The 16,627-nt window shown below is 37.6% G+C and overlaps 2 protein-coding genes and 1 long non-coding RNA gene across 3 annotated transcripts; 1 reads left to right on the top strand and 2 right to left on the bottom strand.

Annotated features, from left to right (window-relative positions):
- Window positions 1-9,927: 9,927 nt before the first annotated feature.
- LOC105426318 (ciliary microtubule-associated protein 2) lies at window positions 9,928-13,066 on the bottom strand. The gene is made up of 7 exons (XM_089078755.1): window positions 12,945-13,066; window positions 12,076-12,315; window positions 11,770-12,002; window positions 11,356-11,500; window positions 11,191-11,273; window positions 10,615-10,759; window positions 9,928-10,481 (listed from the first exon to the last, which is right to left on the bottom strand). The coding sequence occupies exons 1-7, from the start codon at window positions 12,956-12,958 to the stop codon at window positions 10,178-10,180; spliced, it is 1,164 nt and encodes a 387-aa protein (XP_088934881.1). The 5' UTR covers window positions 12,959-13,066; the 3' UTR covers window positions 9,928-10,177.
- On the top strand, window positions 12,991-16,593 carry LOC105426317 (uncharacterized). Its single transcript, XM_089078757.1, has 4 exons — window positions 12,991-13,533; window positions 13,790-13,990; window positions 14,264-14,709; window positions 14,793-16,593. Exons 1-4 carry the CDS (start codon window positions 13,494-13,496, stop codon window positions 14,955-14,957), a joined length of 852 nt encoding a protein of 283 aa, XP_088934883.1. The 5' UTR covers window positions 12,991-13,493; the 3' UTR covers window positions 14,958-16,593.
- LOC148935911 (uncharacterized) lies at window positions 13,751-14,525 on the bottom strand. The gene is made up of 2 exons (XR_016139715.1): window positions 14,386-14,525; window positions 13,751-14,288 (listed from the first exon to the last, which is right to left on the bottom strand). It is a non-coding gene; the product is annotated as an uncharacterized LOC148935911 (long non-coding RNA).
- Window positions 16,594-16,627: the final 34 nt, after the last annotated feature.

The raw sequence follows: 16,627 nt of genomic DNA, 5'->3' as shown, positions 1-16,627 counted from the left end.
TTACTCGATGCGCTCGTCTCGAAGAATTCCTAATCTGACGGTCAGATCTATTTCTAACGACAAAGAAACGTGTTGGAATACAATGGTGAATTTTATCTTCTTCGCATAACTTTTCCTCGTCACGTTTCACTGTGTGACCACGGTGACAATGGCAATTCATTTTCCATTCATCGAACAGAAATATTCGCCGTCGGCGGTAGAGGAATGAAACTATACGGCCGAAAACGAAAAACCCAGAATTGGCTTATTCGGTAGCAGGTAATGACGTCATTTCCCTGTCAGGGGTTTCCGGTGTAAATTAATTTATCAAGACGGCCGGGCCGACGGTCCCGTCGGCTCGCTCGCTAGTTGGACCAGCGCTACGAAAAATTACGTGCCTTTTTTTGTTCGACACTCTCCCCAAATTAGGACCCAATTGGTCCGCGGCACGATCGACCCACGCGGTGTCCCGCTGATTTCGCGATTTCGTGCATTCTCCGTCCGGACGTGGAGAATTGGGCCTCCCCCCCTCGGCTCCCCCTCCGTGGCCTCGCCACGAAGACAAATGAAACGCGGCGCTAAAAAGCCGACAAGATTAATGAAATCTAACGCACGTCGTGATTGCGGTGAAATAGCGCAACGCAACCTGCGGTCGGCCGACCGATCGTTTCGCATTTAGCCGCCTTACACTTAGAATTCGTCCACGTAAGTAAATTGGATTTGACATTCGGTTTCGTTTTCCATCGGTTTTACACAGCTCGGCCGCGCCGTGAAATTAAATCCGTCCCCGGGTCTCAGCATCCCTCGTCGCGTCCCCCCCCCCCCGCGACGCCCGCGCGGATTTTCGACGCGACGCGTGTGTGTTACATGGCGTTTTCACGGATGCCGGTCAGATGTGTAAACGCGCGCGCCGCTCGCTCACGGCTAAGGCGTGGACCACGTGTCGGCGTGACCGCCGCGACGGGCCCACCTATTATTAGAGGCAATTAATGAGATACGCTTTCTGTACGGAATGTATCCGTGGTAACGCGCGTTCGACTCGCCTATCTCGCCGTGGCGACTTCCTACCCGCCTAATTGCGAGGCCCCGGCGCCCTCGTACGACTCTTGGCAAGCGCTTACACGCGGCCCGACTCTCGTACGGTCCTTCGGAAGCGGTTTCATTACCGTATTCACAGCTCGAACTCGAATTAGCAAATGCAATTCAAAATATTCACGATGCTGTCATTTCACCTCATCGTCGTTAACTCTCAAATCCCTGGAGAATCCTTATTGGAAGCGAGGCGACTTAGCGAGGTGGTAAGAATCGCTTCTGTTTTCAGGAAACGCAATTGGCGGTGATTTACACCCATATTTGGGTGTAATTCACTGCTAATGTTAAAAATTTACAGTAAATTCACGTAACGTATATTATATATTGCCAGAGTTAATAGTAAATTTTGGAATACATCTTCTGATCCAAATTGCTTTCCGTTTATAACTTTGTTACAAATTCAATTGACACTTTTCGACTCTTCTCGAATATCGAATAGTGTCGATTGAATTTGTTGACTTGCGTCAAAAAATGTATTCTAAAATTTGCTGCTAGTGTATAATATGCGTTACGTGAATTATGGATTTTTAATACTAGGGAATCTTAAAACACCCAAACTGTCGACTGTGTTTCCTAAAAAGAAATCATCCTAGGATACTTCAGCGATCAAATTTTCCAAATCATAAAAGATTTTCTAAATTTCAGTTAAAAGTAAAAATACATTTGTTGCAAACAAGATTTCAAGAATGTTTCACGTTCCTGAGTTAAATTTTCCTAGCGGAAACCTCGCGAATTCAAGTTCCGCGAAAAGAGGCTTAAGGAGAAAACCAAACGTTTTGATTAACAAGAAAATGTAATGGTTGGAAGACGGCGCTATAATTGGTTAGCGTGTCTAAATGTATCCTTCATCATCGTGACGCCCCAGCAAAGTCAAAAGGAAATTTTATGACAACCACGCTACTTATGTTGATTATTACGGCGTCTTGTTTATATCATGTATAAATATCCGTCTTATGCAAAATTCCGCGATAAACGTTGCGCTGTAATTCCGTGAATGTCGTAAGCAAAGCTTATTCGCCACTCGAGCAGAGAAGATTCATAATTTAAGTTCTCAATATTTTTTTAATTTATAAGATAATTGGTATTTTATGAAAACGTATAACTTATATTATCTTTAAAAGTTGAAGCTTGTGCTCAGACAAAAAAAAAATCAAATCAAGGAATTTGTACGAATGAAATTGTGATAAATTTGTTAACATAAATTTATTAATATGTATTCATTTTTTTAATGTATCTTGGATAAAAATTTGCATTGATAATTCAATTAAATAGTTTTACAATTTCAATTGTAAAATATGTGATATTAAATTATGCATATTTGCTATTATATTATATTCGGAAACATTAAAGAATTTTCTTCGTCAAAATTCATAATAAAATTTATCATTGTTATTTGCTTTTTATTTGAGTGATCAAAACATTTCTACGGCTATTTTGTATTTTGTCGTGAAATAAGTAAGAATATATCTGAGAGATTTTCACTTTGAAACCATTTCTAAAATTTCTTAAAAATATCCTGGGGATTTTTCAAAAGTTCTCAACTTGCAAAACCAGTCGACTTGCCTTTTCTCAAGAAATTATTATTATTCGGACTTTCGTATTCTGTTTTTTTATATGCTACTTTTCTTTTATATTCTGTTTTAAAGTATGCGACAAAGAAACCGACACTCTATTGAATAACAATCAAATGCTTTTTTTTTTCCTTAGTATCCTGCAACATTTTTACTTCACAACGAGCTGCCAAAAAAATATTAAAAATGACCATATGGACAGAGAGAAAACCACATTTATTGTATTGACCGTAGTTAATCTTTCGATGAGACAACTTACCAAAGTATGAATTTAACTTAGAAATATTTTTCAGATTTTCTTTTCTTGATAAAACTAATCTAAATCTTTCTAATACAAAATATAAAACTGAATATATTGCGCAAAATGTTATAATATTCGCAAAAAACTACATTAAATATATTTTTATATATATTAAATAAATTATAAATATTTATTCATACGTAGCATCAAAAGAGTCAAATCGCGCTTTTAATTATCGATCAGTCATATTCTCTCTCATTATCATAGAAATTATTATTATATTAAATATTATATTTACTCAATAGTTATTGATTCGAGCACTAAAAATTATGAATGATTTTTCTCTTTATGCGCCTGTCCAAAACATTATTCTCAATATCTAGCACACTTAACATTTATATTGAAATAAAAAAATCTAAAAACAAAAAAAATGTTTCCTTTGAGATTTTATTTTCAAAGTTTTCAAAATCTTCAAAGTTTTTTTTAACATACATAAATCACAATTCTCTTAAAATAATATCAAATTTAATTTTTTAATAAAACGTAACAATGCATTCCTGGATATTCAGAAAAATGAAATTAGGAATATCAACAATAAACTAAAAAAAATTTTAGATTAATTTCTTTCTAAAACAATGTAATACAATGTAGTCATGTTAACCGCATTATTAAGCTCTTATTAATTCGTTAACGTTATATAATCCGATAATCTTCAACTCTCTTCTAATTAAAACGAATCTAATTAATCTAATTGATACGATGCTTTAGTGACACGATATATTCTAATACGATTACGCATACTGAAGCGGATCGTGGGGCTGATACAAGCGAAGTTACATCGCACCGCCAACGTAAAGCATCGTTAACACAGCGCAGAATATCGCAGTTGGCGGTACGCCGTATGCAGCGCGACAATTATCCAGGCGCGACACTGCAATTGCCGAGCAATTTCATCCCCCTCCCCTCCCAACTCCCCTTCTCGTTTCGACGGTGCAACTGTCTTGCGCCCTACCATCGGCAGCTGCAAACACGTCGAACACGACGACGAGGTGTAGGCGTGACTAAAGGCGGGCTGACGAGCCCCACTACCTCGAGCCACGACGAAACCGGACGGTGAACGTCGAAACGTGGGTGTTTCGATTCTGTTCGGGCCGAAGATGAAACACCAATCTCATCTCCTCTACCCCGAGCCGGGTTCTTCTTTTTTTTTTTCTCTCCTCGCCGCGTCATCTTGACGCCTTGGACACCTTTTATCGCGAGTTTTCTTCGTCTCGCTGATCGTCTCGCGCCTCTTCCGGACCGTTCGTCTATAGCGCGATGCCCCGCGAGAGAGTTTTGCCACCCTGTAACGGCGCCATTTTGTAGCCAAAGAGATCGTGAGAGTAACGGGGCGTAAGAGTCGAGAGACAACAGAGTCAACAGAGTTGATTCCCGGCGCGACCGAAATTGCACGTCGGAAACGCACAATTTTATTCTTATCTCTCTTGAAATTACGGTCGATCTAATCGCAAACCATTTTCCCCGTTTGATATGACAGTCTAGCTTTCCTTTAATCCGATGAAAGATTAGCCTGTTGCGGCACACGAGAAATGAACTGTTCATTTATATAATGTCAAAAGGAAATTTACCGACGTCGGCAATAAGAGCTTACTCTTTACAGCTGCACTTTTGTATGTACGTTTCCTGCGTTCAAAAAAAGAAAAAAAAATTGAGGAAATAAAACGAAAATAAAAATCGACAGAAAATGTATATATGAACTAACTTAATAATAATAATAATAATAATAATAATAATAATAATAATAATAATAATAATAATAATAATAATTTCCTTCTGTACAATGATAAAAACTTTTCGAATGAATTTGGTATCTTCTGAAAAACTCGTTTATTCGCTGATGAGGATCTTCATTTTTCAAAGTTATATGGAAGTCACGTTATTATAAAGTCTCACTCGTGCGCGAGAGATCGGTGCACGAAATGTGGGTAGTTTCATATGTGCATAGTAGTAGGTAGTTTCACGTGTGATCCGCCGCTTGTTATTTTACGACCGGTCAGTCTTCTGCATAAACGCGATCAGAGGTGGAACGATGTTTACTAAATTCGAAATGAAATACGGCACGCAATCGCGGTGTTCTCAAAGGGACCCTCCACCTGGTAGGAAATACGACTTCCTTGTTCCTTCGTTTTACTTTTTCTTTCTTTTTTTTTTTCTTTTTTTTTTTTCCCTTCGCTTCCACAAAGCGCCGCTCGTGGTGCAAGCAGGCAGGTTGAAGGCGAGCGAAAGAAAGAGAGGAAATCACACGCCGCGAGGAGAGAAGCTCGCTGCGAGAAGCGGCGCGAGCTTTACAGCGGCGATTCCGCGCGCAAAAGTCGTAAATCTTGAGGTTTTCCGTGTGTCACGCAGATGTTTATACGACGGCGCTATTTAAACGCCGCATTTAGAATCGGTTAAATCAAGTTTGGCAAATCAACTGGCGATCCCTGAGCGATGGATCCCGAAGCTCTGAATAGTCAATCTTTTCGAGGTAAAAAAAATACATACTCCATAGTTTCTTCTTTAATAATATAAATAAAAATATAAATAAAGATAATAATACAAAATAATATAAATAAAATAAGAGATCGATGATTTATGAGATAATTTTATATTGATATTTGTATATCGAAATTTTTCTAAAAATTTATCTGAAGTAATGCAGAAATTGATAAACAATTATATTTGAACACAGATATTCCTCTTCTGAAGGTGAATTATGATTTATGGAAATTTAGTTAGCATCACGACGTTTCTGCGGTGTACGTTACAGCCACTCTTTGAGCCGGCTCGTAAACCGCAGGTGGCACAATGGCGACAGGTTAACTGTGTAGATGCCGTAAGATAGGTCTGTCACGCGATCCTTGAAGGATTCACAATGCACACGCGCGTGTATAAGTGAGCGTAATAATGCGGCTACCGGTGTTGCCGGCGTCCTTTAAATTTCGCCCCGTCGTTTTCGAAACCCTGTGACTCGACAGATTCCTTCCCCCTCCCCCCCCCCTCCTCCGCCCCCGCCCCTGCCCCGGCGGTTCTTCTCGAGATAGATGAGCGGATGGATATCACCTCTCGTTGTACCGTTACCGGAATAATGTTCCACCTTTACGACTGTGGTACGCGGCAATTTACCCGCGAAATTATCTACACGGATTGTGAGTGCGAAAATAACAGTTTAAAATACTGGCCGTAATTAATCATCTCTCTCTCTCTCTCCCTCTCTCTCTCTCCCTCTCTCTCCGTCGTTGTTGTTACTATTATATCGTACACCCTACGAGAACACATGTTCTACGATATGAAAAGTAAATTACTTCCCCTTCCTCATAAATGAGGATTCTAAATTATTATTTGATTATATGGCGCGTATAATAATTACGTCTCTCTTTTTCTTTTTCTTTTTTTGGTCTCGCGTATATATATATATATATATATATCGTCTATAGGTGTTATACATTACATATCGAACGGAAATCATTTGCGTTAAAACAAAGCGCTCGTTTCGAGATATGGCACTTAACGACGTTATCGTGATCGTCAGAATAGAAGTGTTAAATACATAGCGGCCGTCAAATTGTCATTAGTCCGAAAGTCAAACAAACGATATCGTAATAATAATAAAAATTGTCAATGTAAGATTGCTCAATAAACTGTCGTACGTGTCGGCCCATCGTACATATACCGTCCACGAGTTTAATTTAATATTAATATTTTACTCGCGTGGAGGATCATTGAGACGCGTTAAAGCGTATAAATGAAGAGAATCTTTGATGACTTTTTTCCATTACACCTTTTCATTATTTTTATTATTACATGTTAATTACATGTTACTCGAATTAGCAGGTGATCAGATGATTGTGTATCTTGGAACGAGATGAAATTTTACAAAATTGAGGAAATTTACTAGCTTCGATACATAAAATTGACACAGACACTCTAGTGAATTTTTGTAATTTACACCTTGTGTCAAAGTATACAATTGACTCTCAGTTTCTGAATTTAATGCGAATTTTCTGCTTATTTAAAACTGCCCACATCTCTTTGCCGACTTAAACTTGAATAATACAATCATAATCGTATTATTGTTATTATAAAAAGTTAATGGTTTTCTTTTACTTATCTTAAAGCTAAGATTGATCATCGATAAGATGTCACTTCTAAGCGTCGTTGATCTTATCGAAACATACGCGATAAAGATCCAGAAATAAATCCAAAATACTATGTCCGAGAGTGAAAGGAAGAAAAAGGGCGGCCTCCTCCGATTTCATACGTAGCCTTCTGGTGGCTGCTGCCAGAAATTTGTCGCGGCACGTTCACGGTTATCCTTCCACCCCACAGCTGTTTAACCAGCTGTAACGTATCACACCTTCTCCCTCGATGGCCGCCTTCCTGAGCGCGGGTGGGGAGGGGGGAGGACCCGGCGGGCCGGAATTTTTTCACAAAAGGCACGTGTGCATCGATAATCTACTGTACGTGATGCGTGACTGCCGCTTCCGTCCGATCGAATTTGCGTTCTCTTCTGTCAACTTATTTTTTTCCTTTTTTTTTTTCAAGTAGATCCGGTATCTCCTCGCGTCGCGCATCTTCCCGCATCATCTTTCGCTTCGCCCTCACCTATATTACGACGATAATTTCATTCGTTTCTTTCTTTTTTTTTTTTTAATAATCATTTCCGTTTTTTATTTAAGTTTCATTGAATCTCGAAGAACATCTTCCATTTTAGTTTGGATGATAATTCTATTTTTCATTTTTTTTTTTTTTTTACTTGCTTGATGAAAATTATAGGCGGTTTTCGCAGAAATGCAATTTCGCTAGTATAGCATTTTGGGGCTCTTAAACGAGTCTGAGCCGAGAAAATTATGCGTTTGTAACCCCCTACGAACACCAGTAGTATCGTGCTTTTATAACAAGGCATTATAATACGACGATAACATTATTCCGGTCTTGACTCTTAACGGGACATTGTCGGGACAGCGACGAATGTCGAAAAAAATGTATTTTCGTGGTCGAGGTATTTTTCAGAAATTTTATGCCAGTAAATCTCTATTTTATGCTCTATTGTAAATGGAACGTATAAATATTAAAAGGCACGTGCCTCGTAGGGGAATAAACTCTCAAAGAATTGGAGAAAAGACACAGAGGGAGGAAGAGGAATGAAGACGAGGGATCTAGGTATAGAATCGGACCGAGATTTACGTTTTTCCCAGGACGAATGGTAGCTAAACAGTGATGGAGAGAAAGTGGAGTGTCTATTTGAAGGTTTTTATCCTTTGTTCCGCTGATTTACGAGATTATTCGGCCAGTCGAATGAAAACGATGAAAAAAAATAGGTCAAGCTCCTGCCACGCGACCCGCGAAAGCCAAGAGAAAGAGAGAGGAGAGATCGTTCGATACTCTTTGGTATCAAGCAAAATAATACATAATTCCTCGAAACATCTCCAGACAAAGGACCTTACTTAGAGGCCATTCACGTATCGGAATTGAGATATTCCAAAATGTTGAGACCGTCGTTGGGCATCGAAGAATAAAAGCGTGACATTTGAACATTCAACGTACCTATTTTTACCTACTTTTCCAAACATACAAATTTTGATTTGTCGAAGCTGTCGATGGATTTCGAGCAATAGGGAAAGTAAGAAAATGAATAAAAAAATGCCAATGAAATGGAGAGAGGGGGGGGGAGAAACGGAAAATATTATCTCCGATCTTCCAATGATTTTTCAACGTCACGTTCGCGTCTTTTAACGCGGTCTGTCACTCGCAATCCCGCGGGGGTGAACGAACTCAACGGCACAGATCGATCTTGCGAGAGACGCGTCGGCGTCGGCGTCGGCTGTAAATTAGAAAGTTATTAACGCCCAATTGCGTCCCGATTAATTCGCCCTTGTGGCTAATGCGAGCATCCTACACGACAGCCGCGTTACCACGCGTAGCGGTGCGCGCCTATGGGAACCCGTATACCGGGTGTCAGTTGCTCCGTGAAATCCTTCATCAATCTACGAAATTATCCGCCATATGGCACGCCGCGAGAAATTTTTCTCATTTTTTTCCTCGCGTTTGCGCGCGCGCGCGCGCGCGCGCGCGCGCCCAGTGCTTCCGGTTTTATAGGCGGGTATATCTCTTGCATATCTCGATGCGGTTGTAATTTACAAAGAACGAACGAAAATCCCTCTTCGGCGCGCTCGCAGGTTTCCCAACTAGCGCCGTATTTTTCCTCGCGGCGCTTTTTTTCTCCCCTTCGTGCTTCATTGATCCTCGCGTTCTAACGACTCGGATTGCATAAGCGATCGCGATAGCGATTTCTCGCCGTCGCGGGCTCGTCGCGCGTACGTACGATCCAAATGAAATTTTTCATGTCGTTTTATTGCGGCGATTATCGCGCGGTCGGCAGATCCCGGGCGTTTCGCAACAAATGTATGATGCGTGTGGTAAGGGCCCCTAAATGAGAGGGATGGTGGTTCGAAGATGGTTAAGTGCGGTCGCACGTATTCAGGGCGGTCGGCATGGGATGGGCTCTCGCAGTTCAAAGTTCACGGTGTACGTACGAATTATGCATTCGGGATGCAGCCGGGATAATCGCTGAGCGCGTGCGTCGTTTATCCCGCGAGGCTTCCGTTTTACCATTTCCCACCTGGCACGAAATCCCGCATCGAGGATCGTCGTCGAAAAACGAGGAAGCGGCACGCCGAGCCAATGCGCGATTAATCGATGGTTCTAGTGAAATTAATTCTACTTATTACCAAATTAATCCTATATATATATATATACACCAAATTTTATATTACGCGTTTTATATGTCTGCCGTTTCTTCATACTGATTATTTTCTTAAGTTTTACTTAGTCTGCGCGTTATTTTCTATTTCATTTTTATTTACGCTTTATAATTATTTATTCTATTTGTATCTAGTTTTATCTTTTTATTTACCATATAATTGTAAGTTTTGTAGTTTCAATGTCTTTTATTATTAATATTATATATTATTTTTACTATAGTTTTTATGCACGTTTTGGCTATTCCACATTTACAGTGTCAACTTTTCGTTAAGTCAGCTTTAAGTTTTCGCCTTTTGATTTTGTTATTCCTATCTAGCGTATATCACTGTTTTTCTTTTATTGCATCGATAAAGTCATTAATGTTATAATTATCATATAATAAATTTTATTTTTAATACGACTGCACTAGTTCAACTCTAGTTATTAATAATTTTATTAAGAATTCGTTAATAACTATTATTGTTTTTTTATATTACAACGTTCATAGAAATTAATAGTTATATGATGGAGCAGCGACATTGATTATTCTAGGAACTTTGCTCTTGAAAACACTTTTCCATCCATGTCCTTTTACACGATAACTTTGTTTAATCTTATATCTTCCTGGTCCAGGAATGCCCCTTGGTGGAAGCGGTCGTATATACTGTATATTGCTATCGAAAGGATATCTTTTAGTTGAACTTGGTCTTTGTAGCATTCGAGGATTATAATGAGCAGGCCCCGGCTCATCAGGATCCTTGTAACATGTGCTGATATTTTGTAACATCATCCTCGTAGTCGGTTTCTTCGTGAATCTTTAAAACGACATTTTATCGTTTAAAATAATTTATGTATTTTCCATGTTACATGTAAATTATATTCAGAATTTATCTATCATTATTTATTTATTTTTTTTATTGTAATTTTAATTTAAATTTATTTTAATACCTAGGGTTGATGGACCATTTTCCCTTAAAATAGTTACATTTGTTCGAAAGTTTTTCTATTTCATCTGGTAATTTTCGTGGCCAATCCCCATGATCTTCTAATTTTGCACGTATCAAATGTCTAATAGTAGTCTCATCCCTCGGTCCTTAAATTACAAATAAATATTTATGCATTGTTATAATTAAATCTTTATATTTTTATTTTGTAAATTTAATTTCGAAATATTATTTTAAACTTTATGCTATACTAATATAAGATGTCACATCATATCAAATAAAATTTTTTTAATTGTATTTACTATGCTTGCAGAATAAATAAATATAAAATAATATAAGTATAATCAACTGAGAGAAAACATGGCCAATTTCTTGAAAGTAGGATTTTAGGTGCTAAATATCTATATAAAATAAATTCAAATAATTATATCACCAGTCACGTGGCATTATTTTTAACAGATTTACAACGTGACGATTTTACAACAATTTAGTTAATTAAATATTTTTAATATTAATTAAAAATATCTCCTTTATTGTAAAATAATTTAAGTATTTTTTAAAATATCATTTCTTGATGTACCTGTGAAAAGATCGTAAGGTCCTCGCTTGCCCGTAATTTTTTCGAGAAAGGCTTGCAGAGAATTTGGGTGTTTTACGCTGTACCTATTGTAAATATAAATTCTTGTACAATTTTATAAATTGTAAAAAATTCAGTGGAATGACATTTTAATGACTTTCTCTTTACCTAGTGCATGGTAGAGACCAACATTTTATAGTTTCTCGAAATCTAGGTACTAAATTATCAAACTCGAATGAAGGTATGGGAGAGAAACCTTTCAACCTTTTCTGATCCAAATAGAAAAAGGGATTGTGCGTTCTCAGCGTGTAGCCTTAAAAAAGATAGAAGACCATTGCTCAGGTAAATAAATAAACTTAAGAGAAAGAACGAATAAACTAAACATTCAAGTTGTCTTAACAATAAGACTATTCAAAGACTATTAATTAAAATTCAAAGAATTTTCTTTTAAAATGATAAATGTATAATATAAATATAATAAATATACAAATATAATATACAAATATAAAATATTGCATTTCGAGAAAAATTTTCTGCTTTGAGATAATTTAACTCATTCTTTCGAAATAGGATTTTATCAACCTGGACCAGGCGTGGTGGACTTGTAACTCGGTTCAAATCGTGGAACGGTCCCAAAGAAAACGTTTGTTTGTAAATTTTTACAGAGCATCATGGTACTCTCCGGCCAGCGAAGTATCTCGTGACTTCCTGGTCCACATCCGACTTTCATTAAACTCTTCCGATCGACAATTTTTCTTGTTAATCTGCCACCCATCGCGGCAGAGAATTCTTCCGTTTCTTGTTGCTTTTTCCAACTGCGCCGTAATTTGTACTATTTATATGGAAATTCTTACGCTATTTCGGAAACGGATCGAGGTGACAATTTACCTAATAATTACAGATTTACAATCAATCGGTCGAGGATCGTAGGAACCGACAGGCGGTGATATCGGTGCGTTTAATTTCGGATGCAGCCCTAGCTTATTACTTTGCTTCGTTCCGCTGTTGAAAGGTGGGTGTGACTTCTTTTTCCGTGGTACAAGACATTGACAACGCCATTTGTAACAACAACGACACAAACGGAAGCTCGTGGTCCCATATTTTCGTGACATTTTCTTACATTTATCTCTAAATGTTTAAAAGTGGAATTATTCTCAGAAACAATCTAGAAAAATACTGCCCTCGCTAAACTTATAAATGTAAAATGGTAAATATCTTATCACCCCTATTCATAAATTTTCCGATAGATTATGTTATTGCGAACAGGTTTTTAGGAGAAAAATATTTTTACTGAAGTTTAGGTTAAAAAAGGTGAAAGCATGCTGTGCAGTGAATCGTAACAAGTTCGCACATATTGACGCGAGTTGACAGCTCCGGACGCCATATTAAAATAGCAAATGATAAAAGAATTTTTTTTCCTTATAAAATATAAAATCCATGCTCTGAACATATTATTAACAACATATTTTAATTACAAAAAAAGAGCTTTTAGATTTATAAAGGCAAATACATAAAAAAAAAAAAAAAAGAAAAGAAAAGAAAATCATCAATAGTGTGGCAACGAGATATAGAACACTGAATTAACGGTTGTCGATATTTCAATTAATAAGGATTTGATTTTAATTAAAAATAATATTTGCGATTATAAACTTGGTTTGAAGAGGAATATCTCGTCTTTAATTTTTCAATTTTTATTTTTTCTACACGATGACTAATCTGGAGCTAACTCGTATCTGCAGTCGGCCTCCACCTATTACCTCCTTTCTGTCATTCAGAGCAAAGTTTCCTCCGAGCAACTTGAGGCACGAAGATGGCGTTTTCTTACACAACATTACAGCTGTTTATTCCGTTTACTCCATTCCTGGCCGTTCATTTCTAAACTTAAACGGCCTTGCACGCGAAGCCGTCCACTTCGTTGATATGTAAAGTCAAGGTGTTCCCTCGGAGAGCACCGACGATGGTCGCTCATGTGCAGCTCGTTGCCATCCAAATGAACACATTTATCACCATGACGTAATAGCCGATGAATTCAGACCAGCCGAGAAACATACTCATACTCGATTTCCATCGTGTGGCGCACGAACAACAATGCACGTAGTGTGAAATAAACATGTGTTGTTAAAATAAACATGTGTTGAGCAGTTTTCCGATTGCATTTTTGTTGTTTATTACCCGCCGTTTCACACCCAGGGACTCATTACACATCAGAAGAATCAAGACATATCCATTAATGTTTCAGAATTCATTTATTTATTTCATTGTATGTTAATTCTAAAAAAAAAATCGGAGGCTAATTTGTATGAGAGATGCACGAGATGATTTGCAAGAGGTTTTCGTTAAGTACAGGTGATGATAGAATTTATTAAGTTAAAGTCAGGGATTATTTATAAAATTATGTAAAATATAGTCAGATATTTTAGTTTAAAGTGTTCTCTGATTATTTAATAACCATAAGTGCCAATGCTCAGCGTGATGTAGCATCTTTATCTATAATATGATTTTATCTGTGATATGATATCGATAAATCGATAGGAAAGATCGTCCTAATTGATGAAGTAGACAGTAAAACACCAAATCTTTTATTCATTCATAATACAATCAGGACAAATGGCTATATTAAAGATGTTGAAGCGTGCTCTGTGCAAAAATATCGCGACAAGTGGATCAAGATTTGTGGGTATTATGGGACCCCTAACAATTCCACCGCTGCAGATTGCAACCTTGTATTACTTCTGGCAGGATTATTCAAGGGTCGTTGATAAACGATACTGCTCCTGCTCGTGCTGGGACACTGTCTTCAAAGGTAAAAATTTGTTTTGAAAATTCATAAATAATCAGTGTAGCAAGCCAAGTTTCAAAGAACAAATCAGAGAGGACATTATTTGATAGATCAGATCTTAAAAGTCTAATTTTTTTTATATTATTGAATTTATATCCATAAATTCGAAAATCTATAAATTCGAATTTATAGATATAAATTCAATAATAAGAAAAAATTATTAGAATTCTAATGTTCTCTTTGTCTTGTTTCTTTTACTTTTAATTCTTACACGTCATTGTGTAATTTCTATTGCAGGCTCATACGAATCCGGAATCGCACCCTACAAGCACATGTATTTCAATGCCACCTCGAACATGTTGAAAATATGGATACTCATCGTCGTCGGAGTGATCGCGTTTTACGAGACGATGAAACACCTAGCGAGATTGGCGATCAAACAGAGACTCAGGCATTCCATGATGCTCCTCTTCTCGACTGCCCTGTTCTCCAATTATTACACGTGGTGGGTCTATATTAACTACTGGAACGACGACTTCTATTCGCAATGGTATCACCAGCTGTTCTTTTCCATCACCGAGCTGATATCCACCGCCTGGGTCGTTAATCTCGCGGATAAGAAAAATCCCATAACCCACAGAAAGGCGTTCGGCATTGCCGCGATAGCCCTTTTGCATATCATGGCCGGGGGGTGGGATCAGTTCTTCGAGAACGTCGTTAGAGGAGAGGGCCACGCGCACCAGGTAACAATAAATAATGATAATAATATAAAGATAATAACGACAAAAAAGGAACATTTTTGTAATTTTGTGTCTTTAACTCGAAGGTCATACGTGATCTGGGCTTCATGATACCGGACATCCTCCACCTCGCCGTCCCGCTGTGGTTAATCAAACGAGAGAGTATTTACAGTATCCATCTTCCTAACTCGTTAGCGTACATGTCGAGCATAGTGATGATCGGACTGTGCATTTGGTCGTTTTTATTATAATGCGAGATCGTCGGGGACAGCGAAAATGAACGTGCGAAATTCCGCCGGCCGGCGATTCGATTCCATTCTTCTCTGCGAGAAGAATGGCCTTCTTTAATCTACTACGTTCTTCCCGAACCGCGGAAAATTCCGCGATGCGACAGACTCGGTCTAACGCAAACGCCAAAGTCTTTCCGTCTCCGTATCGGCGGATCGATCGCTACCGCGGGGGACACACAGCAGGAATTTTATTAATGCCGCTGAGATGTCTCGCGGGGCATGTTCCGTGATAGTATTATCGTATAATTAACGAATGTGTTCTGAAAGTAATCCGACTGAACTTGAGTTGCGTGCCTCTTGCGTTTTAAGTTACCACCGTGTCTCCACTTTCCGCAAGTATTTGACTGAGCTTGAATTGCGTTCGCCTCATGCGTTTTTAAGTTACCGGTGTGTGCCCTTTATTCAGTACCTTATTGTGTGCGTGTCTAACTTTGTTATTTATGAAAGACCTATAGTATTTATGTAATGGTGAAACGTATAAATTTTGGACGGGCGTCTTTAGACAAGCGGAAGAGGGCGGAGTCATTGAAAATTTTGTTAATACTAATTGCTTTAATTTATTTAAGCTTTAAATTATTTATTTAATTTATTAATTGCGAACGAATAGCGTTTAAATAGTCATATTACTCCACAATTTAAGTGTTACATTAATTAAGAACATATCATGTAGCTAGTTTACATAAGCAACACGTTACCATGACAGGATTGTACAACTTACAGGCAATGCTAACCAAAAAAATAGTGTCCTAACTTCTTATACAAGTGCTTAAAGTGCCTAAACATAATATGTTATTTGTATGATTATTGTTAACTTAAGGCGATAAACAATTGCGAACGAGGTCAGTTATATCGTACATTTCAATCAATGGCAAACGCAGATGATTTTATTTTAAAAATATTTATTAAAGAAAAAGAATTCCCACGCGCTGCAACAACAATCTCGATTTGCGAATGCTAGTTTTTTAACGTGTCGTATTTAACGCGTTTGACTCGTTTTACTTCTAATCTGGCAATTAGAAGCTCGTTTACTTCGATTAACGAAGCATTTAACACGCACAATATTATCCGTGCGGCAGGGTCACATTTATCCTGGTAGATAAAATGTGGCCTGATTAACGAATGCAGCTTACATCCACCAAAGTATCAAAACTACTTTTATTATTGTTATACATATACATATATTTATTGTAGGATATGTACATTAAGATAAGATCACTCCCGAAAAGTACTTGCGTAGTTACATGCGGCATTTCAATTCAATTCAATTCTCAATTCCAAAAAAACATACCGTAGACATAAACATATCGTAGCGTAACGTGAAGAAAAAAAAAAGAGATGAATATCTCATTCACGTAAAAAGACAAAATAGTGTATTGCATATATTGTAGATATAAAAGTCGTATTAAACGATCGATCGGTTATAAATTTTCGAATTTAATTTAATATTTTATTATCAAACACGGAGCGAAAGAAATAGACATATACGATTGTCGATATAATTGTAGATACATCTGTCTGATGATTTAAGTCAGAAAAAGTCTCTCTCTCAGTCTGATTCATAATGCTGATTAAAATAAAGCGGCCTAATTTCCGATAATTGCTTAATTATTTCCAATGTCCCCGTTACAACT

This window comes from Pogonomyrmex barbatus, unplaced genomic scaffold (assembly GCF_055798465.1).
Source record: "Pogonomyrmex barbatus isolate J1 unplaced genomic scaffold, ASM5579846v1 scaffold3, whole genome shotgun sequence".
NCBI classification, from domain to species: domain Eukaryota; kingdom Metazoa; phylum Arthropoda; class Insecta; order Hymenoptera; family Formicidae; genus Pogonomyrmex; species Pogonomyrmex barbatus.
The sequence above is the reverse complement of the archived record's forward strand: the minus strand, read 5'-3'. Positions and strand labels throughout refer to the sequence as shown.